General features: G+C 36.7%; 1 protein-coding gene across 1 annotated transcript; it reads right to left on the bottom strand.

Annotated features, from left to right (window-relative positions):
• Positions 1-2,761: 2,761 nt before the first annotated feature.
• Positions 2,762-13,457, bottom strand: LOC129257737 (uncharacterized). Its single transcript, XM_054896129.2, has 5 exons — positions 13,136-13,457; positions 10,931-11,064; positions 9,933-10,069; positions 8,025-8,329; positions 2,762-6,920 (listed from the first exon to the last, which is right to left on the bottom strand). The coding sequence occupies exons 2-5, from the start codon at positions 11,025-11,027 to the stop codon at positions 4,703-4,705; spliced, it is 2,757 nt and encodes a 918-aa protein (XP_054752104.2). The 5' UTR covers positions 11,028-11,064; positions 13,136-13,457; the 3' UTR covers positions 2,762-4,702.
• Between the last annotated feature and the right edge of the window lie 2,586 nt (positions 13,458-16,043).

Raw genomic sequence — 16,043 nt, 5'->3', positions numbered from 1 at the left:
GAATGAAACCATTCCTTTAAAATATTGTTGAAAACAGATGGATGGAGATAGAAAAATATCCAAGGATGAAACAGAATAACATGTTTATGTTTATGTATGACATTACCTTTTAAAAATCTATCTTTCCTGGGGTTCTGAGTATCAATTAATTTTTGTTAGTTTTTTTTTATTCAGGTTCATGATGTAAGCTTTAAGAACGTACACAAAAGAGAATTTTAACTTAAGAGTGCATACAAGTGAAGTAACCACGAAAACCGACAAAACTCTGTAAAATGTGTCAATAGCAGGTCAATTTTCAAAATATTCAGCTCGCGATTCGCGCTCGAATTATTACCAAGTCTTGTTGTAGAAATAAAGCTAACAGGTCAAATTTTATCACAGTTTTGCTTTTTAAAAAGTATGAAATCTCGTCTGCTCTTTCTGACAATAGTATCGATATCAAGAGAGTTTAGTTAGGAAACCTTTTGAGGAACGGGTTTAGTAAGATTGGAGCTAACTCCGTGGTTGGTGGATAAATATATGACTAATTTATCCATGGTTTTCCGAAACGGGTCCCAGGAAGCTTCGGGATGGGCAAAGCTACGTGACCACGAGGCGCGGATTGAGGAGGAATAAGGGCAAAATCAGAGCCCTTTATTTACCGAGTTTGGCCATTTCGCTTTCAATGAGTTCCAACATGGCGCAAGTTCTTTTGATTTAGGCTTGCCTAACAAAGCATTATGCGTCACATCGGTAACCCGGGGTAACCCATAGAAAGTGAATTGACCAAACTCTGTAATAAAGGGCTCTGGGTAGAATTTGTACGCAAGTATTACTACGAGATATACAGTTGTGCTCAAAAGTTAGTAAACCCCACCACAAAATGCACTCCTTCATGCTGAGTGATGAATGTAAACAGCAACACCACAATGTTCGGCGAGCCCAGAGAAACAAACTTTATTGAATGTAATATTTTATCACCTGACTTCAAAATTAGATATCCAAAACAATGGCAGAACTTGAACACTTTATGTTCATTTTCTGGTGGGGTTCACTAACTTTTGAGTACCACTGTATAGTACCCCCCCCCCCCGTCTCTCCTTTATTCAGTGGAGACGAAAATATGTGCCTTTTCAGTGAAGACCTATTTTATTCCCTCCATTCCTCCCCATCCCCCCCCCCGCTCTCACTCTCTCTCTTTCTCCTTTTTTCTTTTGCATTTCTTTTTGCGGGGGAGTCGTGGTCTATTGTTACGACTTTCGTCTTTCATTCAGAGGGACGTGGGTTCGAATCCCAGCCATAGTGTGTTTTCCTTCAGCGAGAAATATGTGCTGCACTCGACCCAGGTGATGTGAATGGGTACCCGGTAGGATTTATTCCTTTACACTTTAGTGCCGACATGGCAGCTCAGCTACAGCCAGGGTAATAATTTGATACCATGTCGCAATTGAGAATATATTCGCCATGTAAATGGACATATTATTATTATTTTAGTGTTGTTGTTGTTATTATTATTATTAGTAGTATTGTTGTTGTTGTTGTTGTTATTATTATTATTATTTATTATTATTTGAAAAGTGAAATGAAATTATATTCCCCATTCTTTATACCTGCATGAGCTAGAAACCAACTCAACAGTTTCCCATTGAATTTCCTTGAGTAAAGAATGTTCATCTTTATTCCCCGCTGCGTATAATATAAAAGCCCCCTTTTACTTAATTCAAGCAGCGTATGTGGGAATGTACCGAGCGACTTTCTCATGATAAAACACCTCCAGTATGTAATCACAATGCATGTCTTATTATTATGTGCACGCAATCAATATTTTGGGCCTTAATTGTTCTGCTATGATAGGGATATTTTTCAACCGAAATAAAAAAAGAATTTCATTTTTTAGCGGCACATCTTGATCAAAACCAAATAAAAAAAAAAGTGTTACCTCCCCGCTGTTATGAATACATCTTCGTAAATATAGGCAAGGGGCGACTATCCATATGACACTTCCACATGAAAAAAATGGGAAAGGATAGGGTAAAGAAAAGAATAAATGAGAAAAAAATATTGAAAATAGATATATTGGTTGCGTAACTTAGTAATATCCCTCTTTTTTTTATTCAAAATCTTTGGGTCCCCAATCAAAATCCCCCCCAAATCACCCCTATAGCCCCCTATATAATCACGAAGAACGCACATATACACATCACATATTTGCCTCATCACATTAATAGGACCACAATATGGGAAAGAATATTCATCATCCAAGATATACATAACACCACGCCATCATTTACTCAAAAAACATTCCTACCACGCTAGAAAACATACGGTATATACACCTACATCATGAAAAATGGGGCCCGTCTTACAAAGAGTTGCGATTGATTCGATCAATCGCAACTATGGAAAGCCAGCAAAGTCAACATATAAAATGCATGTTTGTTTTAAAAATATATAGATATGAATGTATATCCATAAATTCATTTATTTCTTGATAATTTGGTGTGATCTCCTTTGTTTACAAAGGACATTTCGAAAATTTCCTGTAGAAAAAATTATGACACTGATGGATTTCCATAGAGTTACGCCTTTGATTGGATCAATCATAACTCTTTGTAAGACGGGGCCCTGATATTCATGGTCTCAAATACAAGCACAGGCTTCTTTTAGGTCCTGGATCATTGATATGTTTTTTTCTTTTACTTTGTAACATCTTGATTGTGCTATTGTAGCAAATAAAATTGAATTGAATATTTCAAGAATCAATGCAAGGGCCGCGAGGGGGTAGTTTTCAAGACATTTATTAATAACTATATCGTATATATTATAAGCACCATTTGTCTACCCGCGTTTTCTCAAACATGTAATAATTAAACAATGGACAAAACACTATAACAACATTAGTCTATGACAGGTAATAAACTATATATAATACATACATTTACATCATGGCACTGACTATTTGAGGTAAAGTCGATAAAATGGTACGTCTATCAATTACTGGTTGTATTGTCAAAATTCATGTATGCTTGTAAAACGTTTATGCCTCAGCTAGTATACAGGTAAAGTACATGATTAGAAAACATCATATTGCATGATAATATGGATACGATTTGCCAAAGAATAGAATCAGAATGAATTTTGTAAGAAGATGGCAAACTTTATGAAAGTTCGTGATACTTCAGTCGCCTTGTATTATCATCAGGGTCCTGGGAATCATTTAAGAGGAGAGGGTGTTTGTTTTGAAATAAAAGTGACATGCAAAAAACAGGGTTTCCGCTCAAAAATGAAGATGATTTTGGTCAGAAAATTTTGACGAACAAAAAAAAAAAAAAAACAATATGAAGATGATTGTGGTCTTATTTCTACGTTTTATCATACCAATCTGGTTTCCAGGGGGTGATACCTTTGGTGTATAACGTATGCAACACCTCCAGAAAGAATGTTGGGGGATACCTCACCCCCGCTTCCCAGGGCCATGAGTATCATTATCATATTACCAAAAGTCATGTATATCTGATACATCTTTAAAACTAAGATAACTTAGCTAGGAGATCAGTTTGATAACTTCTTGATTATCTAATCTTAAAATACCATTAGCCAGTTGCGCAATGTGTTGAAATATTGAGGCGGTAGCGAACATAGTGGAAAGGAAAATCGTCTTTCAAATATAACCTGTTTTTATGAAAATCTAATTTTATGATATAATATCTAAAAATAATTCCATAATTTACACTTTCGACTTTTATTTCAATTCCTTTTAATGTTTCTATTTTTTCTCAGTATTCTAACTATTTCTCTCTTTTTTTTGGGGGGGGAGCAACTGCCGAGTCTCAAATCTGTATCACGCTGTCGTGCAATTGTCGTGATAAGATTCCTTCATGGAAACAATTATAAAAAATAAAATAAAAGGTTCGAGGAACCATTATTCATTTTTCATTGGGACACTCTTATAAAAAATTGATGTAAATATGTGATTTCGATTGTTGCGGGGAGAAAATTGTTCATTTCAGAAATAGGGTTTGATCTTTTAAAACTAATATAACAAACTAAAAAATCTTTGTCGTATGATGTGAAATCAATGTTGTTGTTTTTTGCTTCGATGATTACAAGGAAAAGATTGTCAATCATAATTATTGTTTCAGGAAAAGGATTTGATCTTTTAACACGAGAATGATAATCCACAAGAATAAAATTATAATAATAAGGTCACCTAGACAAGATACAACAGAAACTTCTTCTACGAAACATAAATACAAGAAAAAAAAACAGTCCTCCCTACCAAACAAAATCCATCTTACTAAGTGAATACATTCATATCAAGTATATCCGTCAAATGGAGGAACGCTTGAGCAAGAACACACCTCCCCTAACATTTTGACGCAGTTATGCAGATATGACACAGAGAGATGGTTATGTCCCAAAATTTTGGTGGGGACGAAATTTAGAAAGTTTTAACATGGTTGGAAAGTCTTAACATGTTAATCGTTCCTAGGACCCTCTTGTAAATCAGTTTACGTAACCGAAGGGGCTCCCCTGGTAGACTGAAATACATAAATAACGAATACATTAATGGTTCGCAAAGCAGGGGACGACGTGTAGTTTTACCGATTGGGGTAAGGCAAACATATTGCCATCACTGCCTCTTCTGGATTGTCTTCAGTCTAAAATGGTGTCGACTTATCTATAAAAGATGTGATGACGATTGGTCAGTAAGTATTTATCGTTAGGCATGAAGAGATCTTCCTTGTGTCCAAGCCAGATAACGTGCCATGAGTCCTTGAGACGACACCGCATCAGGTACTACCGTACATACCTGATTTGGAGGAAGGTTATCGTCAGACGGAACAGACGCACCTAGAACAGACCGCTGAGGAGGCATAATGGGGAGGGATACATTTTTGGGAGGGGCATCTGCCGCATGTCGAGGAAAGCGTGCTTTATAAGCATCACCTGGAAATCGTGATGGATATTGTGAAGTCGACATAGAAGGGGGCTGATGATGAACTACGCCTTGAGGTTGGTCATTTACTCTGAAGTGTCCAGGACAAGGTTGGACATGGTCCTGGAAGCCCGGACCTGAATGTATCTGATAAGGATGTCCGTGTGCCTGAAGTTGGCCATAGGCGGCACCCTGCTGAAGATTTGCCTCTTGGTTGGATGAATTATTTTGGTAATGCATCATATTGTTCTTGTGGGTACCGGATTGACTAGCATGTACCATCACATGATCAGATGTTGATGTGGCTACTTGATGTGGACGGGTTGGAATCGGTCTGATGATACCTTGACTTGGTATGTTGATTCTACTATTTGGTTTTTGCAGTTTTCCTCCGTCAATGGTCTTGCACGCTGACGTCCTAAAGTGTGCTTCATTGTGGTTTCCTTGGGAATCATTCATAAAGAAGGACCCTGTCTGATTTTGCTCTTCGAATTGGTCACGGTTATTATCATTAGCCATTGGCTGTTGGAAGTTTTGAACCATACCTTCATCGTGAATGTCTTTGAGCAACGTTTCAGGAAGGTGCCTCGTCGACTCTGTGGTGCAGGAACTAGCAGGGATTTCCAAGACTGTGCTCTGGTCTGTCCCCACAACATCGTCTGTAAGGTGCTTCACCAACTCACTTGGAGACACTGGGATGTTGAAGAGAGATGAAAGTCCACTGAGAGAAGAGTCCGAAGACCGAGTTGAGACGGGAGATGTCCTTGGATTGATGTCTAGTGGGGGCTGAGGCCGGTAATCACTAAGACGTGGCGTTACCAGAGCCGAGTCACTTAGAATACGAGGACGTCTGTATGGCTCACATCCCTTACTGCTTTGAGAGGGTTCCTCGTGGTATATCGGCAAATAAGTTCCTAGAGGTGATGGCAACATTTCTGCGAACTCTCGGGCTAGTAAAATCTCTGAAAAGTCATCATCATTACAATCCCCAACATTTCCCTCACGTTCGCTGTGTTTATTAGCGCTCATGGAATTAACGTCGGAACCTTCTTCAGGCACAAGGGCAGGTGGTGCACTTTGAGGTCCTAACTGCCCAGTCTTAGCATCATGAGGTGATTTTTGACTTGCTTTTGATTTGTCTGTTTCTTTCTTTGGCCCTTGGTCAAAGTATGCCCATGTGGAATCGTCGCTATCAGTATCCCAATCGGATAAGTTTTCATTATGTACTGATTGATCAAATGATTGGAGCGGCATTGAACTAGACGAATTAATTGAAGTTCCAACTGCTTGACCCTTTGGAACTTGTTCAGAACTATACTGAGGTATCTTGCTTAAGTAAGGAAGCGTGCGATCGTGAAGAGGGACAGAAGCACAGCTTGCATTCGGTGGTGGTTTCTGTATATTACGAAATACTTTTCTTCTCCGGCGAGGGGGTGCTAATCCTTCCGAGTCGGAAGATTCTTCAGAACTCGACGACCAGTCCTCAGATATGTACCCTCCACGATGGCCAGAAATAGACCCACTTGGTCCATTTGGACTCGTTTCCTCTACCAACCCATGTTTCACGAGAGCCAATTCGAGTTCATTCCGTTGAGAGCGGGGAATAGCAGCACACGTCTGGTTTGGAGGTGGCGATTTCGGTGGATCCTTCTTCAAAACGTTCATGCGCAACTCCACGATGTCCCTTTTACCAACTTTAGAGGTCACAGGTGAAGATGCTCCAAAAACGCCATTAGGAGAATTTCTCATTTGAACCATGTCATGCCTGATGCATACACGTGGAAGTTTGGGAAAGTCTAATTTTCCAAAGGCACTTCTTGAAGTTGGAGTTTCTTTGACGGGCCACTTTCTGATTTGGTCAATTGTTCCCCCTTCGGAGCCAGCTGGTGATATGACAGGACTCGTGGGTGTTGGAAGACTAGATGAACTCATGATAGGGTCTGCTGAAGAACTGTTTTCTTCGATGGAAGCGACATGTGATTCTTGCGATTGAAGAGAATATCTGAGGGGGAGATAAAACAATCAAAATAATAACTGGCATAAATTATTTGTCATTGATCTTAGGACATGATATTGATCCAAACATTGAAATGATATCATACCATAAAGATGGAATACTTCAGATTATATCTGGATATTCAGTTATGAAAGTGGCGTTTCACTAGGTCACACTAGGTCATTGGTTATTGATGTTAAGGTTCATGGTCAAATGAAATATTTAAAAAGCATGCTTTAGCCGAAGAGCTGATAACTTTGGACTAAAATTCTGACGTCAAACAAGATTATAAGCGTGCAAAATCTTTCACATGCGATTAAAACATATTCAAGTAATACCTATCAAATAAGGGGGTTGTTTTTACTAACTCAAACTGTTTGAAAGATCTATATTTAAAAAAATGAAAGAAATCCACGCATTATCTCAAATCGCCTTCCATTATGAAGCATCTCTGTTGTAGCTTTTCGCATGCTACAGCCATTTAAGCTATAGTAAGTCAATCGAGAAGCCTCTGGAAGTGGATGTGCAGCTGTCCTATGTATAAAAACCTTGACGAAGCGACCGCGTTCCCCGTTAGTGGCGTAAAATAAACCAAAACAAAAATTAGAGGAGGAAAATGTGGATATTTTTTCGGCCCTTCCCCTATTTGCAGTGTTGGATGCATGTAAGATTCCACCTTTATTCAAATGTTACCAAATGTTACGTAAACGTGGATTCATCCACACGTATGTATTTAGAATTGGTAGGGGTAATGGGCATATGCCATCCCCTAATTATGAAAAATCACACTTTTTGCTCAAATTCATTTAAAACTCACAGAAAGTGGGCACTAGATGCTTACTTTTCACTATTTTAGATGTCATAGTTCTCTCGCACTTACTTTGCTTCTCGCTGCCATGTTTCTAGAAAAAAAATATTATACCAACGCGTCATCCCCTTAAAAATTCTGCGGAACAGCCCTAGTTGCAACCCCCCCCCCCCCCCCCAATGGTAACATTCAGAATTGCTTCCAGCGTCCTTCTAGGCCTATGCCACCAATTTGTTAAGAGCATTGGTTTTGCTTATTATATCCGGGAATTTCTTGCATCTGGGTTTTTTTTATCACTTTACCTGGGGTCATGTTCTATACTGCTGAAATTCGTCTTGTCGGTCCAGGTGATCGGAAGATTTTGATTTCCCATCTCAGTACCGTGAACAGAATAGCACTGACTTGATCTTGTGACTGAATGAATTGCTGATGGGTAGGGGGCAACGCCCTCTGCGGTGCTCCACATATAGTTTTGTCGATCGGAAATAGGTAGGAGATGTCCGAGATGGGACACGCCATGATGGGGACGGTATGTCCCTTGGGAATTGAGCCCTGGAACTCCTCTTTGCAGTCTCTTCTTTTTTGCCCTTCGATTTTGAAACCAAATCTGTAACGGACAAAAAAATAAAAATATGTTTAAGACACGCTTTGATATCACGAAAGAGCCAACTTACATTTGGGCGTGTATAATAATAATAATAATAATATTGATAATAATCATTCCATTTCTATAGCGCCTTTTATTGGCAAGGTACAAAGAGCATTACATACAAGGAATTTACAATGAAACAACAAATAAACATAAAAGTGAACGGAAAATTAAAGAACATTCAAAGACCCACGCACATTAATTACCAAACCAATAATCGTCCTAGCAACCCCCAAAATTTATCACTAATTGGCACGACCTAAACGACGCGAAAATGAGTAACAAAAAACCCTTTTTGAAACCGGGACAATAAAGCATATATTTTTCTAGAATATATCGTATGTGTGACCGAAAGAGGACCCACCCCCAAGAAAAAAAACTCACCCACTATTAAGCAGTGTAACAATTGGATCAGAAATCAAACGGTTCATACACCGCTTTAAAGAAATAAAACGGGTAAATTTTCCGTTTTAGTGAGCTGATGATGAACCCAAATGATGAGGCGACAGCATAAAAAAATAATAAGTAGAAAAAAAAATAAAAAGGAGGAATCACGATCTCCATAAAAATTATATATTATTATATATTATTATTACGTCACATCTCGTCTGTACGCATACTCTGTCCAAATAATAAGTAGAAAAAAAAATAAAAAGGAGGAATCACGATCTCCATAAAAATTATATATTATTATTACGTCACATCTCGTCTGTACGCATACTCTGTCCAGAGAGGGAGAAGCCCCCCCCCCCCCCCCATAATCTCGGCTGCCGATATTACGATCAGGACGGAAATCGGCACGCGCATTATGGCATAATTTCCAAAACTGTTAGATCAAATTCCTCGAAAAATCTCATTACTAAAACAAAAATTTTGTTCTTATTAACTACGATAGGCCTCAAACTGTTTTTTTTCAATTACAGACTCTTTGTAGGATTCCGATCATATGTAATTTTAAAAATATCAATATCACAATTTTGTCTTATCTGTTGTTTTTTTCTTTTAATTCATTATGTATGTCTCTGTATTTCGACTTTTTAAAAATAGTTTTTCAGTGGAAATCGTCGGCGAATTTATTCTGTCCATAAACAAGATAAAATTTATTGAGTCTCGTCATTAAAGGCTTTAATGATAAATTTTTGAATTTTGGCTAAAAACACAATTTGCATCGGATTTTAATACGAACTCACGTTTTTTGAGCAATTTAGGGTCTGCGAGCACTTACAAAATGTTGCGTAATTCCGGAACCATGTACCCAAGGGTTCGCAAATTCGGTCTCAAAAGTAGCGTAAGACTCAGCCCCCCCCCCCCCCCGTCTTATTAAGGTTAAGATTTATCATGAATGTACACGGGCCGTGGCTCTGTGAGCTACATCGACAGCTAAAAATTGATCGTATATCATGTTTTTTTTTTCATTCATATGACGATTTGTCAAAAGTCAATCCACAGTTAACATTTATTTATTTATTTGAATTTATTTATACAGGATAAAAACATGATCAGCACAGCTGTTTTACATCATGGTCCTGATTTAAGACATCTTTATTTGAATTGAGCTCACCTGTACAGTACTCTCATCGACCTCAAGACGATGTGCTAACTTAGCTTTCAAATCACCATCAGGGTATTCAACATCCATGAAAATACGTTCTAAAGCCTCTATCTGAGCAGAGTTGAATATAGTACGTGTTCGGCGTTCTAGAGTGAGAGAGAGAGAGAGAGAGAGGGGGGGGGGGTGGTACATGTAATTGAAAGATTTCAGTCACAATCAAACACGAAAAACATTCATTTTACAGAAATGATGAAGAAGCAATCATGTTTAGAACAGCTTTACAATGGTATTATCTTGACGAAGAACCCGCTCAATTACACAAAAAACATTTAATATATTCTTTAAGGAACTACAAGATAACCGATCTCCCTTACAACATATCGATGGTACATGTATAAAATATTTAACATGGAGAATAGAATGATTTACAGTAGACTATTGACCGTCTTGGCAACCAAACACATACTTATTCAAATGCATTTTTGTAACTTGTTTTGTTTGTTTTGTTTATGATGAATGGAATTAAAAAAGAGGAAAAGAAGTTTGGAGAAAAAAAATGAATTGCAGAGCCGTCCCAAACGAATGTAAAAAAAAATAGATTCAGACAAGCCTATATCATTAAGATGTTTGTTCATCCTAAGTATCCGATTGAAAAGTTTGAATTGAAAGTAACTGAGTTATTTTTGTTAATATCAATAAAACATAATCAACAAAGCCATCAAAGAATAAATGAAATATTGATAATCATGTTTCTTCTTCTTCTTCTTCTTCTTTTTTTTTCCTTCTTATTTTTCTTTTTCTTCCTTCTTCCTTCTTCCTTCTTCTTCTTCTTCTTCTTCTTCTTCTCCTCCTCGTCCTCCTCCTCACCCTCCTTCTTCTCCTCTTCCTCATCTTCTTCTCCATAATTTTTGCCTGACCTCTCCTTACATAATTATTATTTGATTTATTCTTGCATATTTTAATAATTATTATCAACATCATTATCACTATAATTTTGATTTTTTTACCTTTTGCTCCTGGTCCCATCTGCTCGTCACGTGATCTCTTGAGACCACCTGATCTATGTGTCTCCATTATGAGAGGGGATCCATGATCGACATCCATGATGAATTCGAACAATCCACCATCTAAATCCTCTTGCCTGAATTAAATGAAATAAATAATTATCTTATCATGAATTTAAACAAATAATATTGGTCATGAAATTGTACGATTAATCATAAAATAATTGGAAATCACCTTTGAATTGGTTCGCAACACGGCCCAATTATTGGAAATAAAATATGAGGATCAAGTTGCCATCCTTTATCGATGTTTACTGGACAAATGGACGAACACTAAATAATAAGTAGAAGGAGGTTGTAAAGGTATATTCAGCCGTCAGCCCACTCTATTTTATGAAAATGGTTTTAGAAAAATATGTTTCGACTCTACTAGCTGTGATGACAATGAAGGTTAATTGAAGCATGATGTATTATTCTCGCTCTTGCTTTTAGGGGAAAACTACATTGCAAAATTCAGACAATATATTCAATCATTCCTCTTAAATGGAGAAGAACGTTAAGACTGCAACACCAAAGTGCATCCACTGAGATCTCAGATTAGACATATGACATTGTGTTTGCAAACAAACTTAATAAATACCAATAAATAGTGCAAAAATAAAGAGGTCAAATAAAAAGAATGTAGTCATATAACCAATAACCCTCTATCATCTATATTACAATTGAGGAAGTGAACAGATTGCTATTACAAATGTAGATAGGTAATTGAGAGAGTTTCAATTTGAGTTATTGTATAGAATATAGTGCAGGAAGAGTGTAACAAACCTTTATCTACATAGATTCAAATTTCGATTAAATGGTCTCTGCTAACATTCAAATATTTTGGAAGAAGCCTGTCAACATGTACTTGTAGTATATTATATAATTTTAAAATTGTGAGAAATATGTGCTGATAACTTAAATTTAACGATTTTTTAAACGTACCTAAGGGGACATTCATATTGGGATAAATTACTTCATTTTTGTTAGTTTTCTTCATTCAGATTCACGATGTAAAATTTAAGTGGAGAACATATAAAAAATGAGAATTTAAATTTAAAAGACTGTATGAAAGGAAATTGACTAGGAAAACCGACAAGACTTTTCAAAATGGCTAATTTTAGTCATTTTCATGTCAATTTTCAAAAATGTCAAGTCCTTACGAAGTATCCTTCCATCGAAATTCCTGTCAATACAAATTTACAATTAAAAGATTCTCAACAATTTTAGCTCGCTTAATTCACTCACTCCATATTAACTTGTCAAACTACAACGTATCTAAAAACTCGCCCCGTAAACATGTTTGCAAACTACATGTATGATAGACACCCAATGAAATAAAAGTAATCACAATTGATAGGATCCAAATTAATTGACTTGATTATACTATTACTAATGTATAAACGTCAATATCACAATTCCCATATATTCCCCAAAAGAATAATAAAAACCAAACTCATAGTGTATTTTCATTTTACATGTCATACTATAATGTTTTTAAGAATATTAATTTTAAACATTTGTTTTTGTTAAGAGTTGCGTTGTATTCTAAAGGTAAGCGCAAATTAAGGGTTAACAATTACTGAGGGATTCACATCACTGCAGGAAGACTAATAAATAAATAAATAGATAAATAAAAAATAAATAAATATATAAATATTCGCATAATTTTCGCGTGTATACAAGGAAATCAGAAGGAATGCAATTCATTAATAGTTTATATCTGTGAAATACATGGTAAAGTACAGGAATGTTACTGTTTTATATATAGTCGTCATAGCGTTTATCAAGTATTTAGAATGTATAACATGTATATACCTTTTATTGCGATTTGACAATAACTTAATGTAATGTCTGAAATATCAAGGTCCATGGATGAACTTAATAAAATTAAGTAAAATTAATATACATATCTCAGAAAAATATACACTGATACGTAGCATATTACAATATATCACAACGTAAAACTATATTCGTGCGTTGTCAGAACAGTACACATTACACTATATAGCACAGAACCAGACAAAGATCCAGACATCTAAATTAATCCTTTCTACTTCTCACATCTAAGACCGGCACAGGAACTGTAAGATATGCCCTTGCAAAGTCTATTTCATATTCTTAAAATTACGGAAAATAAGTTTTAATGGTATAAATAAGTATACTTACCAAAACGAAAATTGAACAATTGATGAGGTGTCGATATCTAGCTATTTTCTGCCTATTTATCCTTGAAATTCAAGTTCATTTCCAGTTCTTCTCCGCCAGTGACATGATGGGATCTACCAAGGCTTGGACCATTGAAGCATGACTACACCGGTACCCTGGCGGTCAATGCTATTCTTTGTCCTGCTCAGTGGTCCGAACGACAGCAGACACTTACAAGTTCTTATAATATGCAAATAAGCTGACCATCTTAATCCGTTTCTTGTATGTAGCTTTCAGGGAAACCGTCTGGAGAGGGTTTAAATCCATTGTCTAGGCGTAGTCTGGAGATGGGGGAGTGGATGGGTGTTATGTAACGTGCTTTTGATTTTATGGTACGCTGTGGAATAAAATTAAAGTTGAACTTGAGTATATAGGCATACCGAATATCATGCAGGTAGCGCTTTCTCCCCATACACATCAGAATGAGACTGTAGATGAGCTGGTGGTACATCAGATGACATATTCCCGGACTGCTTCCTTTAATTATATATATATATTTTTTATTCATGTCATATAATCATACCATATTTTGCTAACTTTCATTTAAGTATCAAAATCTATTCTTTAAAAAATTGCAAATTATATACCGGTATTATTATGGCTAGACTGTCACTTTTCTGTTTCTCCAACTTTACAACCAATCCTAGAACATTCATAGGTGTTTCTTTTTCCCTACCAACTCAATGTATCTTTTTTGACACCCTTTAAACGGGGGTGGGCAGTTTCTAAATTGAAATGGATACTATTCACTCATTCCAATAAACACGACCGATTGAAGAACAATCCTTCCAGGATAAATCTTTCATACTTCTGAATATTATCCCAACTACAAATGGACTGAGAACGAAGGAGTGCAGGCTATTACTTTTCCCCATACATAGTTTCCCCACATTTTCATAATTCCCAATGTTAAAGCAACTAAAAACGATTGTTCTTTCATCCCTTTACGACAGCCACTCCTTCTGCAACCCTCTCTGTGAGAAAACAGATGTAGTTTAACCAGCAGACGACGTTATTAGAAGGCAAATGAGCAAACGTATTCTCGAAATTCTTGCAATTTGACTTTCGATCGAATCTGCGTTCTTTATTCAAATAGTCCAATAATCATCACATTCTTCTTCATTTCTTCTTTAAAGAAGGTACTTTTGGTATGTTTTGGGTGTTTTTCAATTCATCATAAGTCTGGAGTCAGGGGCGGAAATCTCTCCCAAAAGGTAGGGGGGACAAGGGGCTGGAAAATTTGACAAGCAAAAAAAAAAAAAAAAGTTATCATCCCAAAATCAATGTCATCTCGTCCTTAAAATACATGTTTTATTTCGATTTTGAATGATGTATTTCTTACCATCATAAGAGACCACAAATAGTAGGGGGACATTTGATATTGTGTCCCCCTACTATTTTGAGTAGGGGGGACACGTCCCCCTGGGATTTCCGCCCATGTCTGGAGTACTTTTCTTTTTCAAATTTGTGATATTAATTTCGACTTCATGGGTGAAAAAAATGATCACTGGGGTCAATCTTTAATCTGTTGTATGCGTTTGTGTTCATTTTCGTTTTATTTACAGTTTACACAATGATTATCTTCCCCAAATGTGTCCTCTAAGATCCTTTTTTTTCAACAACAAAAAAAAACACCAAAAAAATGCCTTCCAATTTGGTGGACAGCTAGCATCTGTTGTCATATAGTTAAGATGCGAAGAAAAAGCGAAGGACCTCTATAACTGTGATGTTGATTTGGGGGCCTGGGGAGGAGCATCAAAATTATTGATATTAATGCATCTGATACAGGATCGGTCATACTATGATGCTAATGTAATCTAATTCACATGCTATGAAAGCACGATACGGATTGGATCCATACTTTAACCACATGAGTTAACATAAGTTAAAATGTTTCTATCTATCTAGACTAGAATGAGGGGTCAGACTTGACTAGCATTCATGCTATTTTCTGGTTCCTATTATCCTTGCTTTTCTATGTATTCATAACTGATTGTCTGTAAACTTGTAAATTGGTATCATTGCATTGGATAACAAATAAATTCATTCATTCATTCATAAATCGTTGCGATGTCTGACAAGCTTGGACAACTTCAAGAAGAAAAATAACGGAATATCGGCGGCCATGAATTGATTAAAAAACCTTTTCGTGCTCAGTCCATTTGTTCTGCATTGATTGATGTTTGTACTAAGCGATATACAATAATTTTTTTTGTTATTAGAATATTCACAATCATTACAATCCACATTAATAGAAGTCATATCGCGTTTTGTTTGCTCGTTTTTTTTTGTGGGGGACTAGCTGGCTTCATCTGTCTTCAATTCATTTTTCAACATGCAAACTAGGGAAGCCCTCGGCCTAAAAATCAATGTCTTTTTACAAATCCTTTCACGGTTTGTTTCCGTTTCTCTGTCGCTTAATACATCGTAAATCTCTTCTTCCCTAAGCACCTCTAGCCCTTCTCTCCATCCAACTTTTCTATAGCACAGTCCAAGACTATATTTATCCCAGTTGATATGCATAACTAGAGATTTCTGTTCGTACAAATCAGTGATTTCTTACCCATCTCCGATGACCCTTCTTCCATTCTCTCTCTCTTCTTCCTCCTCAATCCCTACACTTAAGTCCTATGCATTGTCTCCCATCTAGGTCTCTCTCTCTCCATCTCTCTTATCCCTTTTCTTCCCAACTCTTTTGCTTCTTTCCATTCTATATTCACTAACTACCTCCTCAAATCTCTTCCCATCTCTCTCTCTCTCTCTACTCCATGTCCCCCTCTATCCCACTCTTTTCACACACTCTCTCTCAAATCAATGGGTCATACTGTGCTAATAGTTTGATCCAAATTAAAAACATTTATTCTTGTTG

Source organism: Lytechinus pictus, chromosome 3 (genome assembly GCF_037042905.1).
Source record: "Lytechinus pictus isolate F3 Inbred chromosome 3, Lp3.0, whole genome shotgun sequence".
In the NCBI taxonomy this organism is placed as follows: domain Eukaryota; kingdom Metazoa; phylum Echinodermata; class Echinoidea; order Temnopleuroida; family Toxopneustidae; genus Lytechinus; species Lytechinus pictus.
Note: the sequence above shows the minus strand (reverse complement) of the source record. Positions and strands in the feature narration are given on the sequence as shown.